This window comes from Cyprinus carpio, chromosome B20 (assembly GCF_018340385.1).
Source record: "Cyprinus carpio isolate SPL01 chromosome B20, ASM1834038v1, whole genome shotgun sequence".
Lineage (NCBI taxonomy): Eukaryota > Metazoa > Chordata > Actinopteri > Cypriniformes > Cyprinidae > Cyprinus > Cyprinus carpio.
The window spans coordinates 13,067,158-13,091,155 of NC_056616.1; the positions used below are offsets into that span (position 1 = coordinate 13,067,158).

Consider the following 23,998-nt stretch of genomic DNA (forward strand, 5'->3'; position numbering starts at 1 on the left):
AATCATGCATTTGTTAAATAATATTTTGGTGCACTGGCAAAGAGTGCAAGGAAACAACATTCACAATTGTTAAACTAACTGCTTTGAGTGCACATAAAAATGGTCAATGCCAGTCTTTCGCACAGCTTGGAATAATGAGGACACATTCATATGATGAAAGTTCTTTCAGATCATTTTTGGAAACCGTAGGCATCTTAAATATTTCAAAAGAAGAAAATTACTTTAATTGTCTCAGCGCAAATTCTACAACTTTTAAAATCATTTCGATGATTTTCATTCACTGATATTCTTTAAAAAAAGCCTTCTTTGAATGAACTGTGAATGGTGCAAAATGTAAAATGAAAGGCATCATGAGCATGAAAAGAAATAATTTTGTTCTTGTAGCAAAGGCACAGCAAGCTATTACAAATAATGTCCTCCTGAATTATAATTGTTAAATAAGATAAAAAAAAAAAAGATTTTTTTAATGACAAAATGTGCATTAAAAATGCTTGAAAAATTCAGGTATGGAACATGACCACTATGGTGTCTGAGAGTGCTGTCAAATGAGAATTGTGCAATAGATTGCCTGTATTTCTTTTTGTATTTCTATTAGAAAACAACCATTTTAATCTTACCTGCAAAGGGAAACTGCCATCTGAATCCTCTGTCCTCCGAGCTTCAGCATGGCTGAGTTGTGACTCTGATTGGACTGCGGTAGGAATTTGTGTTCTACAGTCAGCTGTCACAACAGAATCTGTTGGCGTTAATTCTGAGTCCTCTTTATGTGTTGACTGCACAGACTCCACTGTTGCTAAAACCACACTAGCTATGGTACTAATATGGCCATCTCCGGCAAGAGAGATGCTAACATTTTCAAAATGTCCATCCTCTGTCTCAGTTTGATTCAAGGTCTCTTTCTGCACAGTGTCCACTGTTAGTTTGTCTTGTGTGCTCAATGGTTTTGCAATGATTGGCTCACTAAAGTCTGAAGACACAGTCAGTGAAGTATCTGTGGTGTCCGGCAACCTGACCTCAGAAGTTTGAAGGCTTTCTGAGTCAGTTGTGCTCTTATGTTTAGATTTACATTTGCTCAGCTTTTTATTACTGACATTGCTTGCTTTTTCTACACCAGCTGGTTTTCTGTTCTTGTTCCTACCTTTAGCAACTTTTGGAGGCTTTTGAAGGGGTTTTGCTTCATTTGAAGCCTCTTCAATGGTGTTTTTGTCATCCTCATCATCACTCTCCAACACTGGGACATCCTGTTGGTGAACTACAGACCCTGACTCGTTGCCTTCTCCAGTGTGGACATCCATTTGGCTTGATGTTTCTGCATCAGTGACTTCATGTTGCTTCTCTTTTTCATCTATTTGAACGTCAATCTCCATGATCTCAGGGGTTTGGGGTTGGATAAGCATAGCTGCCTTCTGTCCTGGCTGTATTTCAGAGCTTCTTGATATCACATTGGACTCTTCTGATAAATCTAGCTCAGCCATTTGGCCTTCAGGTTTCTCAGTACCAGAGGAGATCCTCTGATGATTTTTTACATCTGAATGGGAGAATTCATCTGTGGTTGAGTCTTCAGGACCTGTACACTGTGTCTCTTGCAGCGATTGATACCTGGCTGATGATAATACAGGAGTATCAACATCTAGGATGATGGTAAATACTTTCTTCGCAGTTCCAGAGCTTCCTTGATGCTTCTCTGGGTATGAAAGCACTGGGTCAAATGCTTGAGTAGACGAGTCCTTCTCTGGTTTAGGCCTGAAATCAAGGTCTAGATCAGAACGAGTGGGTTCAATATTATCAGTGTGGCTGTTTTCTTTAAACTGCACTTCTGATTTTGAAAGATCAGCACATAAATGTATAGGTTCATCGGAAGAGCTTATTGCATCATGTTCTTCATCCATAGCTAAATCAACATTTGGTTTGACTTCCAAGTGTTTCAAGCCATCCGCTGATGTCTCTGCGGTCCTATCATGAAAAACTGAAACAGCATCCCATTTAGCTGAAGAAGCTGGGATGGCTTGTGTTAGTGGGTTCTGATTGGGTTTGGTAAGATCAGAGTCCAGCACTATGGTAAAGACAGGCTTTAATGATTCACAGGATGAGCCATGAGTGGATTTGCTGTCACCTTCTCCTAATACAGATCCAGTTCCGTCTATCTCTTTAGATCCAGACATGAGCAGCTGCTTATTTGAGTCGTGGCCTGATGGAAGGTTCCCAAGATCTTCGGTTGCTTGTTGTTCTGAGCAAGGTGATTGATCTTCTGTTTCACTAACTTCATTTGTGGGCAAGAATTTTACATTCATACGATCCATGTCATCCACTTCACTGTCAGCGGCAACCTGGAAAACAAAAACGTAACTTATGACCCAAAATTGATAAACATCATTCAGCAATATGTTTATTCAGCTCCTGGACATAGATTTTTTTTTTTAAATAAAACTATATTTACTATAAAACTTATAAAACTAACTCATAAATGGACTAAAAAAACCTGCATTTTTCCACCTAAGAAATAGCCAGATCTCAATCTTCTCTATCATTGCCTGATGCAGAAAGGCTTATCCATGCCTTTATTATATCAAGGCTTGAATATTACTTTATTTTGGTCTCTCTGATAAGTCTATCAAGAAATTGCAATATATTCAGAATTCAGACTCTCAGGTACTGACTTACACAACTGCTTATCAGCAAATTTCCCAGATACTTTATAACTTGCACATATAACTTCCCATACATGCACGTATTGAATTTAAAATTTTGATTCTAACATTTAAAACTATTCATGGGACAGCCCCTGCTTATATTTGTAACTTAGTTGTCTCTTATTCTCCGCTTTCTGGTTTGTGTTTTCTTCAGAAGCCTTATAAATCAAAGTCTTTTCAAAGCCGTCTGAGTGCACTTTGTTATTTTGTCGTACTTTATTGTTATTATTTTACACTGTGTAGCACTTTGAGTTTCAGAAAAGTGTGATAAAAATAAAATGCATTATTATTATTGTTATTATTATTATTAATCCTGCACCCAAGTGATTCACAAAGGCCTTTTATGTTGTCAGCATGTGCACAACCCACTGTACCACACTTTCCAACTCTCTAAATAAACTCTTCTGAGAAGCCATCATGCAGAGCAGAATAATGCACCTGCTTAAAGTGATGTGGCACAAAGCAAATCATCCAGCATCCAGCAATTTTTTAGAGAACAGGTAAAAAACAAGCACTTAAAAGCAATGAGGTGCCGTCCTACATTAATGGCCCTAGACGAAGAACAGACTGGGTACTCCATTTAGCAGGTTTTAGCTAGGATAGAGTGATTTGTGCTCATGCCATCGTGGTACACTCAATGACGTTTCTCCTACCGACACCAAAACCAGACCCAGAAAGAATAAAGAAGTGTATGTCTGTCAAAGAATAATTGCAGACAAGAGATTCCTCTCCAAACACAAATTCTGTCATTGTTTACTCACCCTCAACTCATTCTAAACCTGTATGGACATACTTTTTACTGCAGAAAACAAGATGTTTTGAAAAATTGCTCAGTCGTTTTTTTGTACATTCAATAGAAGTCAGTGGGATCTAGTGTTGTTTTGGACCCCACTTACATTGCATGGACAAAAAAAAAAAAAATCCTCTTTTGTGTTCTACAGAAGAAAGAAAGTCATACAGGTTTGGTACAATACAAGGGCAACTGATATTGCTTAATTGTACTCTATAAATGTACCAAAACCACCATTTTTTCAAACACTTCCTGTGTAAGACACACCACACTAACCTGAACTGACTGGAGCTCCTCTGTGGACGCTCCAGGCTGCTGAGGCTCGATGCACTGAATGGAACATTGATCTGGATCAGAGTTGCCTTCCGGAGTCCTCTCATCTTCCAAGATCTTCCTCAGGGCTGGCGTCTTTCCAAACAATGTTTGAGATTCTTGAGAGATAGAGGTCTGACCCTCTGGAGTACAGCTTGTCTGCAGGACCTCAGACAGTTTCTCAACCTCTAGATGGTTTCCTTCCACTTCCTCTACAGTCTACAGAGAATCCACCAAAGCAGTTAGTCTCATTACATGAGGCAGAAAGTTTTTTCAGTCACTGGAAAAGGCTAATCAAGACTATCATCCCCACTGCAGATTAAAGAAGGCTTTGAATTTAAAAAAATTAGCTTCTCAAGTGAACTAAAACTTCACCGAATTTAAATCAAATTGATAAATATTCAACACTTTTGAAAATGACTAATATGAAAACGATGAAACTATAACCCTGCTGAGGAGTTAGTAACGAATACATTTCTAAAACAAAGCAAAAGTGTAAGTTAGTGGTACAGTATTTTACATTTGAGCATGTATGATTGTGAGTGACTGGTTTTTGGCTGCATCTTTTACCTTTAATGCATTCGAGTCATTAGAGCTGCCCTCTATCCGACCCTGTAGAGAGTCCAGACCCTCGTGGCTCTGTTGTATTAACATTGCACACTTCAGCTCCTCAGTCATACTCTGACCAAGATCAACACACACATCCTGAACAGAAACATTAACACAATTACATATAAACATGTACTGACTCCAGCAGATAAAGTCTGAGAACCTTTTATGGAGATACATTGCAGCCACAAAATGTTCAGCTATAATTGCAAATCAAACACTTAATATATTATTTTCTGTAATAAAAATATTATATGATAATAGGCAGTGCAAGCAGAAATGATCTGTTCAAAAACAAATTTCAATTAGTGCATCAGATGCTTCTCTTACTATATGACGAGCTGAAATAGAATTTAAATTGCTGTTAATAGACAGTTCGTAATTCTTAGAACTTAAGTAGTTACCAAGGAAACAAACTGATTTTAGTTCTCAAAGCTAAAAATTTTCGCATTTCAGTTAAGGCATTTTAAAGATGCACACCCTTTAAGAACTAATAACAGACCCATGGCAAGAATATTACCTGCACTGCTGTGAGTTTCTCCTCAGGTGTTACCCATCTGTTCACATCCTCAGAAACCTTCAGATGCAGTTCACTGGCCCAGCTGCAGGCCTGCTCTTTGAAGTCCTTCAGCTCATCTTGTGTCTTTGACTGTTCCTCTGTTTTACCATTAGTTTCAGACTGTATCTCTGGCGCAGCATCTTCTGTTTTTTCAATCAAGGGCTTGATGTGCTTAGGGTCTTGGACCATTTGATTTTCAGGTCTATTGGGGTTAATTGCTTGCTCTCTCTTCTCTATGACCAGCTCTCTGGCCATGCAGATGCGTTCTCGAAGGTGAGCTCCATCTTCAGCCAGCGTCTGCAGGTTTTCTAGACCTGCAATGCTGGCCAGAAGACTTATCTGCTGCAGTAATGCATCTGCCTGCTCTGCTTCCGCTTGCAACTGCTCCGATAAGCCCTGCCAGCCAGAATGGTTGCATTAAAGGGTTAGCTCATCAAAAAAATATTTAGGTGAACTGATTGAAGGTTTAAATAGATAAAAAAAAAAAACAAGTACAGCAGATCAAAACGTGCCAAAACTGAACTTCACTACACTGCTGCATTGCATTTGAATCTGTTCTCAGCTTAGTCTTAAAGCATAAACATTCACCTGGATTGTTTTGAGGACCAGAGGGCTCTCAGATGTGGTCAGTGCATTTGTAATAGTCTGAATGGAGGACAGGTGATCTGCAATATCAGATGCCACCGTCCCCTTGGCAGCTTCCAGCTGACTAAAAACATCACTGGTCTCAGAAAAGAGCTCCTTCACCTCTGCCATCTTCTTCCTCAGCTGGCTCTCAATCACCTTTAAAAACAAACAATAGTGAATTTGCTGAAATTTAAAGAGTGGTCAATGTGCTAGCCTGGTTAATACTAATACATGAGCTTTACCTATAACTATATATAGGTTTACCACTGTATATCACATCATTTCTGCATACAAATGTCATTACACATTGTCTAGCATTAATTAAAAAAAAATTAGCATTGTGAAAAGTTGCTGGTGTGTGTAATCACCTGTAGCTCTGGTGGGAGCTCGCGACTCTGCAGCAGCTCCTGGATCTCTGAAGATCTGCGATGGACATATTCAATGTTCTCCTCTTGTATCCTGAGTTCATCCTGATTTGTTCAAGAAACAATTCTTATTAAAAACTGCAGTTTTTTGTGGAACCCATAATACAGATTTTTTTTCTGGATTCCTTGATTAAGACAAAGTTCAAAGAACAGCATTTATTATAAATATAAATATTTTATTCCTTATTTTCTTTTGATCAATTTAATGCATCCTTTATTTAAAAGAAAAATCTTTGAACGGTAGTGTAAATATCACTAACAATATCATATTTCTTTCCATAAATGTTCAGTTAACATCCACAATATTATTATCCAAAAGTTATACCAAAACAAGGTTTTACCTGCATGGCAGACACATCCTGCTCTGTCTGAAAGGGGTGTGACTCAGCAAGTGTCATCAGCTTTTGGGCGCTCCAGCCCTCCACCTCTCCAGCCAGCAGTTGGAGTTTTTCCCAAAGAGAGAAGCCAGCTTGAAGGTTGTCCAGATGACAGTCTGCTTTCTCGGTGACCTGAAATAGCAGGTTAATGCAAACACTGAACATTATTAGAAAAATAGAGTGAGAGTATTTCAATCACACTACGGCATTACTGAGGGAACATACATCAAGCCAGCGGTCCATGAGGGTGTCAGCCTCACTCTCAAATGGAGCTTCAGCACAGTCTGGGATCCTTCTCATCAGAGACTGCAGCTGTCGACACACAGCTCTGAACTCCTCCACCCCGTCCCCAAGACCACCGAGATCTGTCTTTATACTGGTCACCTGCACACATACACAAAATATAAATAATAGTCATGTAGTTATTTATACTCATTCTATCCCCAGTTTTATCTAATGAATATGTTGTATACATGTAGTTAACACTAAAAATAATCTAAAACAATGAGGTTAATACTGCCACCTGCAGTCCACCAAGAATGGAAGCACTGCACACAGGATTTTTCAGTATTTCTGTACCTTACTGATCAGGAGCTGCAGGTTGTCTTTGCCAATATAGGAGGCCTGGTCACCAATAGTCTGCTCTGCTTTCTGCAAAGTGCTGCCCAAGCGATTTCGGCAGCTCTGGAACTTCTTCAGTAGTTCGCTCAGAGAGACACACTGTTCACGACTGAAACAGAAGCATGAAAAATGTGAAATGGCATTTCACCAAGTGCTTTCCTATAATCATGTGCATTTCTCATCACCTCTCTGTGACTGTTCTGTGTGCGTTTTCCCATTGCGTCTGCAGCTCGCTGATGGCTGTCTCTGAGGTGCTTGTCTGTTCACAAGTTTTTCTCAGATCCTGAATCTCTGAGCGTAGTGCAAACAGTTTGCTCTCCATGTCTGTCAGGAAGCGTAACCTGAGAAAGAGAGAGACACTGGTGAGACTGAGACAGAGGCATATCGTCTCCTTAACTGTAATCAAATTAGAGGTATAAAATTCTCAGAAGTCATTCCACATTTTTTTAACTACATTTTTTTGACTTGACTTGACTTGAAATGGATCAAAAATAGGTGCTACTGTGAGAAAGCACTCATGCATCAATCACAACATTTATAAATACATATATATACATATATATATATATATATATATATATATATATATATATATATATATATATATATATATATACACACACATAAATACACATACATATATACATATATAAATAAAACAACTGCTATTTTAATTGACATAACTATCAACTTGTTTTTTTGTGTCAATTAAATTGAGTTAAATTAAAAATGCTTTAGAAATATTGTAAGCAAAACAGAAAAAGCAGCCCTAATTTGTTATTGCGTTAATTTATTGTATATTATAATTGTTATTTTAATTAATATAACTTGCAAACTAAATTAAATTATGATTAAATTAAATAAAAACGTACTAATAATGTTAATTAAAGAAAACTGCTATACACAATATAAAATTAAATGATTTCTGAAGCACATTTAATATATTGTATGCATAACAAGAGGAGAAAACCTGATTTATTAAATATATATTTTTTATTGCAACTGTTATTTTAATAAATAATACTTTAACACTTTGGGTTTAAGTTAAGTTAGCTTTCAAAATATTGTATACAAAACAAAGAAAAGAAAAGAAAAAAGAAGAAAAAAAAACAACCATAAGCAGTCCTGTTTTAAAGTCTGCTGACCTGTGCTGTAGTGCAGGAAGTGTGGGCTCCTTCAGGCCATGTTTTTCAAGTGCTGCCAGCACCTCCCTCAGGGCGACCTGCAGGCCCATCCTCTTCCTACTGAACACTCTGTCCCTCTGTTCTCCCTCCGCTCTTCCTTTCCCTCCTCTGTCAGTTTGCTTCAGCCCTACAGCCAGTTTGGCCTCGACCTCTTCGGCACGCAGTGCCAGAGCTGACACCATCTCATGACAGCTGCCTGGTTTGTCATCCAGAGTTATTCTCATGCCAGCATCATCCAGCATTCGGTCTAGCTGAACCGATTCTTCCCTGGCCTGCTGAAGGCTTTGCCGGATGGAGACTAAACTGCGATTTGATGTGCTGTGAGCTGCGTTGAGGTCGGCATTCACCTGCTGGAGATGTGATAAGAGGTTCACGAGGCCCATCAGGGCCGATTCACTCTTTCTCAGACATTGTCTTTGCTGATCCAAGCATTTTGTGCGGTCATGGAGAGTTTGCTGAAGGGGAAGATGAGCTTGGAGCTCAATGTGACTCAGATCAGCAGCGTCACTAACTGGACCACCACTCTTATTAAGCAGAAACAGCTCTTTCTCGATACTTTTATCCAAACGCTGAACAAAGAACAAAGAGGACAGTTTGAACATGCAAAAGGAAGGTACATTATGCAAATATTTGAATGTATGCTTTTAATGAGGAAGCAAATATTTCTTAAAGGTAAAGTTATCAAATGTCATTTTTTCCTAAGGAAAGCCCAGCATTTTAGACCTTTTTCACCTGTGAACAGATGCTCTACAAAACGTCAAGAGAAAATCAGGACATGTGAAAGGTTCTAAAATACACAACTAACTATGCACTAAAATATGCACAAGCTGGATAATTTAAAAGAAAAAAAAACATTTTGTGTCAGTTGTCTGAATAGTGATTGTGAGGTGGGAAAAAGATTTAGATCTACAAGTGTCTGCAAGCATGAAGATGAATTTGGAGGATAATGTACCTTTAGTTCTTCATGTAGATTTTTGGGATCAGAAATGGCAAAGTTTCTGATATTTAGAGGTTTCTGACTGATCTGTTTGATCTGATCAGAAATCAGTCCAATCTGTATATCCGCTGACTCCAGCAGCTCTACCGCAGTTTCAAGGGACTTCACCCTGAGCAATATATAAAATAACATTATAAATGTGCCACTTAAACACTTATGGCTAACAGTAGCTCTGCTCCAAAACCTAGCCGGCTCCCTTGCAACATGGTCATGGAACCTTTATAAGTGACAGATTAGAACTTGCTTTCGAATGACAAGACCACAAAAATAGAGCTCCACATGGGAGGCCTGAGAACTGATTACAATTGAGTTTAACAAAATAGTTCTTTTCTTTTTTATTTACTCTTAACTTTTTCATAGATACTTTACAGAAATGAATGACAAATGTTTATATTAAAACATTTTTCCTTATGCACAGAGTTTGTCCCATTCTGGATTGCCTACATGTACATGTGTCTCACCTGGCCTGAATGCACATCTGTTGTTCCCTCCATTGTTGAATGAGCTGAGCTCTCTCCTGCTCCATGTTACAGCCATCTTCCATGTGCTGAGAGCTCTGGGAACACTGAAGCTCAAACTCACGCCACAGAGCCTCCGTCTGGTCCTTAAGAGCCTAAATGAGCACATAGCTATTTGTATACAAAACACACCCAAAAAGCAGGAAAGTGGTGAAGGAGACTAACCAGTATGTTCTGGAGTTGGGTCCTCAGTGAGTCAGCAGAGATATTGGCATTGTTGCCGGGGCTGATGGGAAACTCTGATTCCAGCTGCTGACTGTTGTTAAGCAGTTGCCGCTGGAGGACTGACTGTGCAGCACTGTAGCTGAAAAAATGTGCACATAAAATGCTTATAAAGATGAATTTTTAGAGTTTAACTATTAAATAAATAATGAATAAAATTGAAATGTATATATTTATTTCATAAAGTAATCATTATGAGCATTTTAAAAGGTAACGGCATATAAATTGCATATAGAAAAGCCAGTTACATCCTTATATAGTATTGACAGAACATGGAAATATATCTATTTCTTGAAGCTAAATTGTTTCTAAAATGTTTACCTGCTCTGAGTTTCCTGTGCTGTAACCCTTTCCTGTGCTGAACAGGGATGGATGACGGTCCTCTCTGGTATCTGTTTTATCTCCACGATGTTGGTCTGGACAACAGCCTATGAGAGAGCACAACCATAGCGTCATTACAAGGGGTCAAACGACCCCAGAACAAGCGAATACACTCTTCAGCAGCCCTAGCCAATCTCAGCAGATTAACTCCTCTGAGCTGTCCACGTGCTTAAGAAGGTCAGCAACATCCAATCAGAGCTGAGAAGTTCTTATAAGGTTTATCTCCATGTTTGGCTACAAGCAAACTTGACCATGACAAGAAAATGTGCCATGTTAACACTGGGCAGGTATAGAGCTCACAGATGCTCAAGTAAAGTACCCGCCAGTGTAAAGTCATGCTGGTGCGAGAGACTGAGAAAGAATACTGAAAAAATACTGATAAAAAAAATTTACTGCACTGATCAAAAAGAGAAAAAACGCAGCACATGATCACGTGTACCTGTGAGTGGACGCGGTCTCTCAGGTCATCCACCAGTACAGTCTTTCTCAGCAGGACACAATCCTTGACTGCTCCCCCCCTGCTGTGAACACACGAGCACATGTTTACTAAGTTATGACATACAGAACCACAGACATTAGGTAAAGCTAACTATAATCACTATATACTAAACCTAACACTGTTTGTGTATATACTGTGACCATGAGGTACGTACTGTACGCAAACACAAATATATACTGTAAGAGCCACTTTAGTTGGTTTAGTCTGTCTACATGAAACACCAGAGTTTGAAAAAGACATGTAATAATATTTAAAATTTGGGATTGTTAATATTTTTTTTTAATTTTTTGAAAAATGTCTCTTATGCTCACTAAGACTCCACTGATCAAAAATACAGTAAAAACAGTTATATTGTGAAGTATTATTACAATTTAAAATAACTCTGGTCTAATTTCTAATACAATCCTTCAGAAAAATTTGTACTACTTAAAACACCATTTATTTGAAATAGATTTTTCCCACTATTATCCTATATTTACTTTCACTTTAAATCCATTTAATGTATTCTTGATTAATAAAAGCATTAATTTCTTTCAAAATATTTTTTCTTCTGACCTCAGTCTTTTGAATAGTAGTGTACTAGAAGTACTTTACAAAAATGAAAAAATAAATTTAAATCAGAATATATATTTGTATCAGAATATATATTTTTAATTTAATATAACAGATTTTTCCATTATGTAACCCCAACATTTCCACTCAGTTTCTTATGTACCCATCCTGGCATGGTGCGCAGTCACTTGTGGAGTCTGTGTGGCGTTGAACGTTCTCCGCCCTCTCTGTGTCTGTTCTCTGATGGCTGGTGCTGAGAAGAACACTCTCTGTGGGCTGCAGACTCTCTGCAATTCTTCTCAAGGCTTCCAGATGCACTGAACGCTCAGCTGCTGTGGCACATACCTGAGGTTTAAACCCAAAACAAACTAATTCCAAACTCTTCGACAATAATGATTTAAGGAATCATATTTTATCTATATAAATCATATAAAATATATTATAATAAATAAAATTTGACTACCACAAAAAAATATAAAAAATACATTTGTTAATTAATAAAAAAAAGAAAAACTGTTAATTAATTAATTACAATTTTGGTTTGGGCATAAGCATCAAGATTGACATTTAATGAGGCTTGCTAACTTGTAGTGATGAGAGAGATATGCATGCAAAATATGATGATATAGCTGAATGGAAAACAAGTAACCGTCTACCAACCTGCCAAAACATACATGCAGTCTGCCTAAATAACAGGACAGGGTGTTATACTGTATATACAGTAGTAGATTCATCAAAAGATGCTTATTTAATCATTAATGCTGGGACAAGGTCACACCAAGGAACATGGTGTTTCTTTGCATTGTTATGCAGATGACACAAAATTATACATGCCATTGAAAGTGAACGATTCCAATGCCCAAAAAGCTCTGTTGGATTGCTTAAATGATCTAAAACGTTGGATGTCATTGATTTATTTTTTTTTTTTTTATGTAAATGAATCCAAAACAGAGATTGTTGCATTTAGTCCTTCTGGTGGGTATGATACTCAGAATCTCAATTTGGAGCAGTTATCTTGCTTCCATAAACCAGTTGTAAAAAACCTGGGTGTGCTATTTGATAGTTCCCTTAAGTTTGATAAACAGATAAACTTGGTAAAATCTAGCTACCATCTAAAGCTTTTGGCAAACGCAAAGTCCTGCAAAGACTTTGAAAATTAATTCATGCCTTTATCTCTACCCGTCTTGACTACTGCAACTCTCTCTATGTAGGAATAAACAAACTATCTATTTCTATTCTAAATCTATTTCTCGACTTCAAATGGTGCAAAATTCTGCGGTGAGACTTCTGTTGAGTGTATGAAAACGTCAACATATTACCCCAATTCTAATGTCTCTTCATTGGCTCCCTGTCCACTATAGAATTGATTTTAAGATTCTTTTCATTGCTTTCAAATCTTAACATGGAATGGCACAAACCTTTCTGTCAAATCTGTTGCTCTTACACAAACCAACGAGATTGCTCCGATCATCTGATCAGAAGCTGATGATTGTTTTGAACGGTTTTGCTCTGTTTTGTTTTGAATGTTGTTCTATATGTGTATATATGTAAAGTTGTTTTAAACTGTGCTCTAGAAATAAATTGGTCCATCCAGAGTGCCAGAAGATACCAATGGTTAGTAAACAAACTAAAGACTAACAGATTAGATGCATGCACTGTATCACATTTCAGTACATGTTACCATATGAATGCATGTGTTTTTAAATAAAAACAGTCATATTCATGCATAAATTAAGATTTATTAATAATATTAACCACGTCCAAGCATACCATACATTCTAATGTATAGTGTGGGTTGTTATTGCTAATTATACTACAGGGCTGTTGAATGCTTGAATATGATTGGCTGATGAACGTTCTGAGGTGTGCAATTATTTTCAGGGAAACATACGGAGAGCGGCAGCTCTCTTGACTGCATTACAGTTCCATATCACTTTGCGTAGTTAACTGTTATAACGAAAGTTAGCATACATTATCTATACAGCACACAGGACTAATAAAAACAGCTCTCTCTCTCTTTCTTTCTTTTTCTTTCTCTGTGTGTCTCTGTCTCTCTCGTCTCTTTTCTAATAACTTCATTAATAACTGCATTAGAATGCTATCAACAGCTCAAGCCTCCATTACCAGCTTTAAAATGACATTTTGGAACCAGCAAAAGAGGCGCTGGATGAGATGCGGAATGAAATAATCCTTCTCACAATAGCGATTTAAGTACAAAAACTGGGCGAATCCCTTTAAATATATCATCTGATCGATGTCTTGAGGTGTGGTAACCGTAGTATAAGTGGAATAATTGACTCAGGGCCGTTGAATTATTAGAAAAATAATGCATACCAGAGGAGTAACGGCCACTCCACTTCATTATTTTTCTAATTATTCAACGGCCCGTCATCAATTATTCCTTACATAAGGAACTATCGAATGCGTCTTTAAAATTTATAAATGGCAGGAAAATATGAGCAAAAAAAAAAACATAAATGGCAGGAAAATATGAGCAATTTACAAACACTGCCTAAACCTATCACAACAATCCAGTTCTGGTTTGTGTTTACTACTGAGTAGCATACACTAATGCACAGCTAGAAGGACCATGATCTCTTTCTTACCTCCCACTGGGCTCTGACTGATTGAGAGAGGAGGTCCATGTCTCTGAGCTGGGCATCGGAGCAGAAATCACCCATTCCCCTCACAGCTTCTAGAAATGCCTCAAACACTGAAGGCCTGAGAAGACGTGACACTGCCTATAAATCGAAAAGAAATCAGGTAAGGTATGGTTTTGACCTACCATATGTGACCCTAGACCAAAAAAACAGTCTCAAGTTCCTGGGATATATTTGTAGCAATAGCCAAAAATATATTTCAATGATCAAAATTATTGATTTTTCTTTTATGCTAAAATCATTAGGATATTAAACAAAGATCATGTTCCATGAAAATATTTTGTAAATTCCTTCTGTAAATATATTAAAACTTAATATTTAATTAATTATTAATATGCATTGCTAAGGACTTCATTTGGACAACTTTAAAGGTGATTTTTTTTAAACCATTATTTGATTAAATAATTATTGGATTGAAAACTCACCACATTTTGAAATGGCCTCACCTGTTTTTTCTTGGCTTGTTTTTTAGATCTGTCTCTGGTGCCGATCACTGTGATGACATCCTGTATGTGTTCACGCAGGTGCAGTTTTGCTTTATCCAGTCTGCTCCTGGCCAAAGCCTGAGCTCTGGCATACACCTCATTCTGTACTGGGACATGGGGAACACCTGGAGCCTCTGATGGCTGTGGAAAGCTGTGACTTTTGGATAGAACCCTTTGTCTTTGATGTTGGGTTGTCACAGAGGTCTGAGGTTGCCTTTTCGGTGGTGAACCAAGGTTCTGTTCGACAGGCGTTCTTTGTTGAGTGACTGTTACCGGTGTATGCAAAGTGCTTGGGCAGGATACAAGTGAGGTATGTGATTGCTCATGGGATTTTGGAAAACTGTGACTTTTGGCCAGAACCTTTTGTCTTTGGTGTGGGGTCACCAAGAAGGTTTGTGGTGGTGAATCAAGATGCTGCTCGACTGGCATTCTTAGTTGAGTCACGGTAACCGATGTAAGCAACATGCTTGGGCTAGACGCCATTGAAGAGAAAGACTGTAGAGGGATTGAATGTTCTATGCCACTGCTTTGGCTTGAGTCTACAGAGATAACCTGAAGGTCTGATGGTCCAAAGCCCCTGGTTTCACCTGAGTCTACAGATATAACCTGGAGAGAGTCTAATGGTCTAAAACCACTGGTTTGGCTTGAGGTGGAAGAAACAACCTGTTGCTCTGATGGTCCAAAGTCACTGGATTGGTTTGGGTCTACAGAGATAACCTGTAAAGGTCCAATGCCACTCTTTTGGCTTGAGTTTACTAAGGCAGCTTGAAGGTCTGAAGGTCCAAAGCGACTGGTTAGGCTTGAGTCTACAGAGATCAGTTGAAAATCAGTTTGGGGTTTCAACTGAACCTTCCTGCTAACAACAGATGACAGCAAAGTCTGTTTGAGCTCTGCATGCTGTACTTGGCATATAGTTTTGCTCTGGGCTTTTGGAGATTTTTCTTGAACCAGGGGGAGAAACTGGGGTTGTATGCCACTGGTGGTTTCCAATTGTGACTGCAGCTGAGAAGAATGGAGTTCTTGGTTTTGAGGTTCTACTGGGCCCTCTAGAGAAAGATTGCTGCTTTGGAAGAACGTCTGATCCTGATGGTGTTGAATGATTCTAGTTTGGGATTCAGGCTGAGAATGTGTCTGCACAAAAACCTTGGAAGCAGGCTGCTCACCCACAGGCTGTCCTTCACGCTTCACTCCATGAGAACTGAGCATCTCAGTAACCTCCTGACGGACATACAGAAGGGTGTGAGAAGTTACAACATCATGATTTTAAGCATTCCTTAACCGATACTGGCCTGCAATGAAATTCACCTGACAGTGTGAGACAGTCCTTTTCAGTTGGTCTTGTATTGCCGATGTGCTAAGGTAAGGAAGGGAGGAGTTATTTTGCATTGATGTCACAAGCACCTGCAGGTCCTCCGCTTCTGTTACCACCTGTCCTTCCAACTGTAGACCTCTGGAGATCAGTGCCTGCAATGGGAATCGAAAGAGACAACAATGTGAAAGCGCTTTTTTAATCAACCAAATTAAATCAATAACTTAGTTAATTGTGCTCACTTTAGCACTGGGATGTGCCCCCCGGTGGCCCCTCTGCTGCTTTTCTTTTAGGTGGTGGCAGACCTCTTGGACTTCATTGCTCCAGTTTTCAAGCTCAGCCAGCCTGCCCTCAAGCAGAGATGCGGATTTCTGGAGTCTCTCACACACCTGATCCACCTTGGTCAAAGTCTCAAGTGTCTGCCAAGAAACATGTCCACAGATTTGTTCAGTACCTAGTTTAATCAATTATTCTCATTAGAGACACAGAGTGTTTAGAGCATTGGTAAACACTCCAACATAGAAGGCAGTACTGCACCTTAAATCTGTTTACCTCCTTTCATAAAATGAAAAAAAAAAACCAAAAAAAAAAAAAAACAATGGCACAGTATGTAGCTACTACTACATACAAAATCTTGTAGATGAAAAATGAAAGAGATACAGTCTACCGGAATAAAGATTCCCAGAGTAAGAGTTTTTTGGATTCTGTAAAAAAGTTGGTTTGGGTGTAAGACCCCCATTCTGCAAGAAGTGATGATCAACAGTTGTTTTTGCACACTTTTGTAAAGTTATTGTTACAAATACTATCTCTGTCTCCCAACACACCTTTTTCGTGAAAGTACAAAATAAAAGTTAAAGATAAATTTGACTGATAGCCTTATTTAATTTTGGCAGAATTTAATTTTGTCACATTATTCATAAAGTTTCTGTAGACGTTGTAATAGTATTGTTATTGTGAATTCTTTTAGCCATAATTCAGTAAAATAATTCAGTTAAGTAAATATATGATTGTGACAGCCCTATTTAAAATAAATGGATATTTATAAGACTGATTTGTTCACTCACAGACTCAATGACTCATGGAGATTCTTTATCACAGATATTTGTGTGTTTCACGGAATAACTAAGAGCAAGTAAATTGGTTTCTCACATCTACAATTAATATACGTTTAACCTAAATATTGCCTGACCTCTGGAAGAGTTTGTCTGAATTTCTGAAGAGTTTCCTCTTTGCAGTCTGGAGATGGAGACAAAGAGTTCAGCTTGAACTCAGACATCTTCTTAGTTATGCCCTGAGTAAAAAAAAAGAAAAAAGACAAGCATAAACAACCTTGACAAGAGAGTGGAGGAGAAAATGACCCTGAGAAACAGCTGGTTAAAGTAAAAAAACAAAAAAAAAAAAACATTAAGAAAGACATATAAAACAATGAAGAAACATTAGTATAAAAATACAAACAGTATGAAGTACTACAGCTACTGTAGAAGAGAAAGATCAGTATACCTGGAGTTTCTTTCTGTAAATACGTAGAGGTCCAGATAACACCTCAACTGTCTCTCTAAGCACCCAGCTGGCTTCCTGCATCAGGGAAGCCTGGACACCTGCGACTGCAGAGATGGGCTGAGGGGCCACTGCCTGAAAACATGCCATTTACAACAGAATAAGCACTTTATTGTTAAACAATAACATCTTTTTTTTAAATCAACAATCACAATCTTTTCAAGGGTGTAGAATGTTAAAACACAAAGAATAAGAGCAATCACATGCTTTGATGAAGCACAGATGATGAAACAGAATTCTTCTGTGGTTTTGAAACACAAAGGACTACAGTACCAGCTTGTCAGTGTATTACTCAAAGAAAGTGAAAAATAGTAGCGAAGATCCACCAACAAGTTATGCAACTTACAGAGAGAATCGAAAAAGGCTGGGTCTTGGCAGTTTAAAGGCAAAAGTCTTTATTCAATCCAGTAGAACAAGTTCAAATTGACAAAAAAACCAGGATCCAAAATAAACTCTTTGCCACACCTACTTGCGAATGAATTGAGCAAATGCACCAGCCATAAATATTTCTTACCAGTTATGGAACTTTATTTTGCATTATTTCGGTCTTTAACAATGGGATATATTTAGCTTTTTCCTTATTTTGTGAGAAACACCTACATCACCTTTTCTGTTGCCAGTACAAACATATTTTGTTCTCATACTCAAATAATATATAATGCAATTGGTGGTAAGTGTTAATTTTGAACCCTGCTGAAAACTAGTGTTCTGTCTCTACAAACTCACAAACTTGGTCCTTTTTATGAAGTCAGCCCACTGCATGTTCAGTTTGCGGAGCTCTTCGGTCAGAGAGTGGCTGGTGGAGGCCTCACTCATCTCAATGAGAAAGTTTCCTGCCTCGTTCAGCTGGGCTTGACGTGATCTCCACTCATTCAGGCTGGAGGAAAAATGCTTGTGCTGTATTATGAAAGAGATCACAAGACAACTGACAAATTAACTTCTAAAAAAAGCAACCACATACAAACATCGTGCCCTCACCTCATGACTTGAAATTACCAAACATCTCAACAAAGATAACTAAATGACATTCATACTTAGGTGTTCAAACACTTTTTGGGTCACTGTATACTTTGTAGCATGTGTTTTAATGACAAATACTTAATAGTACCTCTTGAGCCTCTGATTGTTTCTCCTGCCCCAGCCAGACCTGTAATAGATACAGGCAGTCTCTGTAGGACTCCCATGCAGCCAGAACACGTTCCATGGTGGATCTTACTGCTTCTGCAGCTTCTGTACTGACTCCCGCCTCACTATCTGCCTCTTTTACCTGCCTGTTAACCACAGGTGAGTCGTCAGCTGAAAAAACAAACAAAGGAGAGAGGGTAAATCAGATAAAATTACAGGAAAAAGCACTAACTTTCATTAAAAACAAAAGTATAAAAGAATGGCCAACAATATAGACTTACACAGAGCTGCTTTGTTGGTATAGCTGACTGCTGTGTCCTTCAGCTTATTAAGCGCTTCCTTCAACATCCACACCAGACCTTGCTTGTCAACAGTCTCCTAAATGGCAAATAAGCATTGTTTACAATTAATTTAAGCTTTTATGTTTTTAGGTTGTCAGAGACAAACTACTCAACAGTCCACTTTTATAGACTTGTGTTTATATTTATGCTCTAGCAAACTATTCTAAAAAAGCTTACCATTTTGTATATTTTAAATTCATTTTTAAGTTAGCCGATTAATTTGATTTTTAAATATTTAATCTTTAAAAAAGAAAGTTGTAGCTTTTTTACTTCGAGCGATTGTACTGTATTTAGGTCTCAAAATTAAGAAAAGTTGTTCATTTGTTAAGATTATCATGGTGAACAAAATGTGTAAGAGGGACAAATTTGTAAGAATGAGTTTATGTTTTGCAATAACCCAAAAGCCAACTGAAAAAAAAAATGGCTTTCTGTCAAGGGAACCAGTGTGATGTTTATTTCAGGTTTGGCCAACAAAAGTATGTCATCTGTGCAATGCTTTATTGTTCGAAGCCTGTTTAGATATGCCTTCACTACTTTATGCCTTACTAAATACAGAAATTGTCAACAAACATGTAGCTGCAGTCCTTAACAGTAAACTTTTTCAAAATTAACATTTGAGAGCTGACTGCATGCAATTTATATTGAACAACAAACTGTGAAAGTAATGTTTACCACAGACTTTATTTTACTCAAATCAAAATGGTAATGACTGATCAATAGGGCCACATACATGCCAGTCTTGTAGCAGAGACTGAACAGACTCCTGAGAGCCGTAAGGCCCTCTCCACAAGCTCAGCTTAGACTTCAGATGTCCCAGCAGGTCATAAACATGGTGCATCTCCTCTCTGTATTGTAGCTTGATGCCGTGGTACTTGGCTGTCACTCTGGCACTGGTGAAACTATCAAGGAGAATGAGAAACATTAGCAAGGAGCCTGGATATCTTGAAGACGACAACATTAAGAGAAACTGAAGGATGGCCCTGCTGAAAAGACCATCTTAGAACAGCAAACTGGTCTGTCTTGTCAATACTTCAGATGCCTAATGGACATACCAGCATCTGGTGTTCTAAACACTACAGATGCTGGTCTTTTCAGCAGGAAGCACCGAATAGATTTTGTTTTCCAACCGTCTCTTGATCTCCTCCAGCTTCTCGACTGGCACTTCATCATCTGTGATCTGGTAGTGATGAAGGGTGTTCAAGTGCTGGCTTAAGTCCTCAACCAAGACCTAAGGAAACATGAAGAGCAAACAAAGATATGCACATAATTCAGAAATACACAGTGAAGCATGATAATTCCTGTCTGCACACTGACCTTCAGCTGTTCATGCTTGTGTCTGGCGTCTCTGGAAGCAAGTGCATGATCTTCAGCGCTCCCGCTGTCTTCAGATAGCACAGCCTCCATATGCTGGAGCCACCGGCCCAGTGTGTTCAGAGGGGCTGGCAAACCAACATCAAGCTCTGTTCTATACTCTTGCAGCTGGGGAGAAGTAATGTACAAAATAATACGTTTTTTTTTGTTAATTGATTATTTGAAAAGTACTTATATTACTAATATTCTTTCCTGTTAGTCCAGTATGTGACCTGCCAGTATTTTTACTGATCCCATCTCATTTTATTTTTCATAATTTTTTATGTCAGAAATTAAAATATTTTTTTAAGAATATACTGTATATGAAATACATAAAAAGATTTATTTTTAATTACATGTTAAAGAATTTTAAATTTGAATCTTTAATCGAATTGAATTTACATTTATGTTTATGCATTTAAGCAGATGCTTTTATCTGAAATTACTTGCAATGGAGCAACATGAGCATTATTTATGACTTTACGTTTAACATACCTGATACCCATCTTCAGAGCTAAAAATATTCATAGTATACAATATCAGGTTTATAAGAAAGCTAGACTACTGTACGTAATGTTTATTTAATTTTATAAAAAAAAAAAATAATGTCTAGGGGAATTATTATTATTTTTTATTATTTTAATGTCTAGGTGAATTATTTATTTAGATTGTTAAGTTTATTTATATTTATGGTTTTTATAGCAAATAATATTTGGATTTTATGCTGCTATAAGGTTGTTGCTGGGTTTGTTATGTTTAAAAAAAAATAATACTCAGAAATTATTCTGATATAAAGGTTTTCTATGACAGCTAAAAAAACAATATTGATGTGATTTGTTTGGAATTTCCAGTCCATTCCCAAGACTATCAGAACTGCCTAATTTCAATCTGTATTTGGTGACATATTTAATAAGCAGAATTCACCCTCTCCTCCATGCTGTCCCATGCTTTTCTCAGTGCCATCTGCTCCTCACTTAGTTTAGCGCAGCGTCTCATTGCACTGAGAAGTGGAATAACTGGACGTCGTTGGTCATAATAAGTCCCCACAAAGTTCTGAAATGCCTTGGATAAAAACACACACATTCACATTCAGGGCTTGTCATAAGATGCATGTTGCATATTAGGAAGTGATAATTTACCATTTTACATTCAGCATACCTGATACCTCTGTGCATATCCCTTCCCCTCTGTGGAATTCCACGCCTCCAGTAACTCCTGATAGGCTCGCTCTAGCCAGCATTTCATCTCTCTGGCTTTCTGACTGGGTGAAGCCTAAGGGCAGGGCAGGAAACATAGAACCGAATTCGAGATTGATTGTAAAATCAGAACGCATGTTGAAACAAGTAGAGGCTGATGCTGGAATGATATTTTGATAGAGGAAAACTGTGGAGGAATTCACAAGCGCTCTGTGACGTCTGTACCTGGTGGATTGGTGAGGCCAGCACAGCAGGAGTGAAGTATGTAGGGAGGTTGACAGGAGAAAGGCATGTGGGAAAGAGCAGAGTTTGAAGCTGCATCCAACCAGGAGGGGGCGACAGAGAGTAGGAGAAAGCAAAGTTAAAGAGCCATATGTGGGAAAGAGGGTTAGAGAAATGAATGAATAAAAAGCCAGACAAACAAAAGCAGAGATCTAGATGGGAGTTTCAGTTGGAGATGGTCTTACCTCAAAATCATCATCAGCTACGGGCAGATCATTGGAGTACTGCAGGAACTGAGCAATGTATGTCATGATAGACTTCTCATCAGGGTTACTGACATCAATGTCTGAGAGGAAAGAGAATTTAAATGTACATAAACCTTCAATAACCTTAAAAAACATTGCACTGTACACCACACTCAAAACATTATCCCTTTGAAAAGGACCTCACTTCTGAAATATATAGGCTCTTGCATATTTTCATGAATAAAGACTAGTTTATATTGGAGGAAAAATATAAAAAGTATTATATAGGTATATTTAAATGGCCTTTTATGGTGTCATTATAATTAGTAATTTATTATATAATATTATTATTATATTACAAATATTATATTTTATTTAGTATTTACTTCGTATTAATTATTCATCTTTTTTCAACCCACTATTAGATTACTATTATTTTTAACATTTTCCACAAAAATCTTTTAGGTCCTATGACTTTTCCAGTTGTTCATAATTTACTGGAAAAGAAATAAATTAAAATTTTAGCTTGACAAGAAAAATGTAACTAGAAAATTGTATATGTATCATAAAAATGCCTGTAGTTGTACAAATGTATTCATTTACATGGCTTTTCCATTTCCACTTATAAATCCAGGTTTTTCAAGACAGCTGTTAAGGGTGTACATTAATAAGATAAGAAATATCTTGTTTTGTAGTTGTATTTTAAATATTAAATCATCTTAAGGCCACCTTGGATGTTTGCTGATGCCCAACTAGTTAAGAACCACTGTATTAGAGTTAACTGTTTTTCTTTGTTAAAAATTAGCGCTATGAATAAATAACGGATAATGGATTATGCTGCTAATAGCTTTTACCTTCTGGCTCGAGCAGTCTGGGAATTCCGAGCTCCTTCTCAGCGAGGTGAAATGCCCTCTCCAGGTTTCCCCGGTGGCTGCTGGTCTGCGCTTGAGAGAGGTCCACCAGATCAGGTCTAAGCGAGCAGAGAATGGCCAGAAACACCTCACCACTCCTCCAGCTGGACTTAAAGTCCCTCACACTGGCTGAGCAACCAACTCTAGAGAACGAAAATAATCATTTTAGAGGAACAGCTGGTGTGGAAATTAAACAGACTAAACAGTTTGACCAAACATTCACAGTGCATGAAAGCATTAGCTAGATGAAGCTCACTTTTGGCACTGGTCCCGAACCCACAGCAGCAAAGCCTTCTTAGCAGACAGACGGAAGCGTGTGTGGAGCGGTGATGCTCCTCGAGGAACAGGACTACTGCCTGGAGATCCAGGAACAGAATCCAGACTGGACAAAGAGTCCATAGAGGATGAACGGGATCCATAAGAGAGAGTGTTGGCTAGCTCCTCTATCTGAAGTAATGAGGAAAAGTGAGCATGTTTAATATAGATGTCCGTTCATACATTCACAAGAGGACATACATGGGTTATATACTGTACATATATTATATAACATCTATCTATCTAGACCCTGTCATCAAAGTTTTTTTTATATTTAAACTTTTAAACTATATTTTAAAACATATTAGAATACAAACCAGTTATTTTAAATTGTAATACTATTTCAAAATATTACTGCTTTTACTGTATTCATTAACAAATAATGCAGTCTTTGGGAACATAAAGATGCTTCTTTCAAAAACATATAAATATCAATCAATCAAATACAACAATCATTCTGACACCAACCTTTTGAACAGTAATAATGGCATACATTTTAGCATAATTTTTTTCATACTGTAAACTTATATGACTAAACAGAACCACTGAACTCATTCAACCCATGTTCTCTGACAGAAAACAATCTTCTGTAACACTATATGCTTCCTGTGTTCATTGTATTTTGATATTCTTTTCTCTTCTGGAAGAAATAAAAGAGTCTCACATCTCAAAATTACAGGCCCACACTGAGGTAAAATGCTATAGGTCTTGAAGTAAACAATAACCAAAAAAACACAAAAAAACAACCTGCTTAAGGCAAAGAAACATACAAGTAAACTGTATATGATATGCCAGTTTTTGTAAAAAAAAAAAAAATAATAAAAAAAAAAACCCGGGGGTCGGTTGCATAAAAGGTTAAGCCTAGTCTTAAAAGTTAGTCAGCTAATTTTTTTCTTTTAATTTTTTTTTTCTCTAATTA

The 23,998-nt window shown here is 37.6% G+C and overlaps 1 protein-coding gene across 1 annotated transcript in view; it reads right to left on the bottom strand.

Moving 5' to 3' along the window:
* Nucleotides 1-23,998, bottom strand: part of LOC109105302 (nesprin-2-like) — an 81,838-nt gene that overhangs the window by 48,382 nt on the left and 9,458 nt on the right. Inside the window, 35 exon segments of the mRNA XM_042747483.1 lie at nucleotides 618-2,327; nucleotides 3,757-4,011; nucleotides 4,363-4,497; nucleotides 4,922-5,356; nucleotides 5,549-5,743; nucleotides 5,956-6,057; nucleotides 6,354-6,521; nucleotides 6,615-6,773; nucleotides 6,969-7,119; nucleotides 7,196-7,351; nucleotides 8,156-8,763; nucleotides 9,147-9,300; nucleotides 9,653-9,804; nucleotides 9,875-10,013; nucleotides 10,253-10,359; nucleotides 10,752-10,833; nucleotides 11,527-11,708; nucleotides 13,970-14,104; nucleotides 14,470-15,726; nucleotides 15,814-15,972; nucleotides 16,060-16,236; nucleotides 17,007-17,108; nucleotides 17,318-17,449; nucleotides 18,101-18,271; nucleotides 18,483-18,670; nucleotides 18,781-18,877; nucleotides 19,571-19,739; nucleotides 19,968-20,068; nucleotides 20,155-20,319; nucleotides 21,115-21,252; nucleotides 21,349-21,462; nucleotides 21,612-21,701; nucleotides 21,854-21,954; nucleotides 22,708-22,907; nucleotides 23,021-23,211. Coding sequence (XP_042603417.1) covers nucleotides 618-2,327; nucleotides 3,757-4,011; nucleotides 4,363-4,497; nucleotides 4,922-5,356; nucleotides 5,549-5,743; nucleotides 5,956-6,057; nucleotides 6,354-6,521; nucleotides 6,615-6,773; nucleotides 6,969-7,119; nucleotides 7,196-7,351; nucleotides 8,156-8,763; nucleotides 9,147-9,300; nucleotides 9,653-9,804; nucleotides 9,875-10,013; nucleotides 10,253-10,359; nucleotides 10,752-10,833; nucleotides 11,527-11,708; nucleotides 13,970-14,104; nucleotides 14,470-15,726; nucleotides 15,814-15,972; nucleotides 16,060-16,236; nucleotides 17,007-17,108; nucleotides 17,318-17,449; nucleotides 18,101-18,271; nucleotides 18,483-18,670; nucleotides 18,781-18,877; nucleotides 19,571-19,739; nucleotides 19,968-20,068; nucleotides 20,155-20,319; nucleotides 21,115-21,252; nucleotides 21,349-21,462; nucleotides 21,612-21,701; nucleotides 21,854-21,954; nucleotides 22,708-22,907; nucleotides 23,021-23,211 — 8,577 coding nt within the window.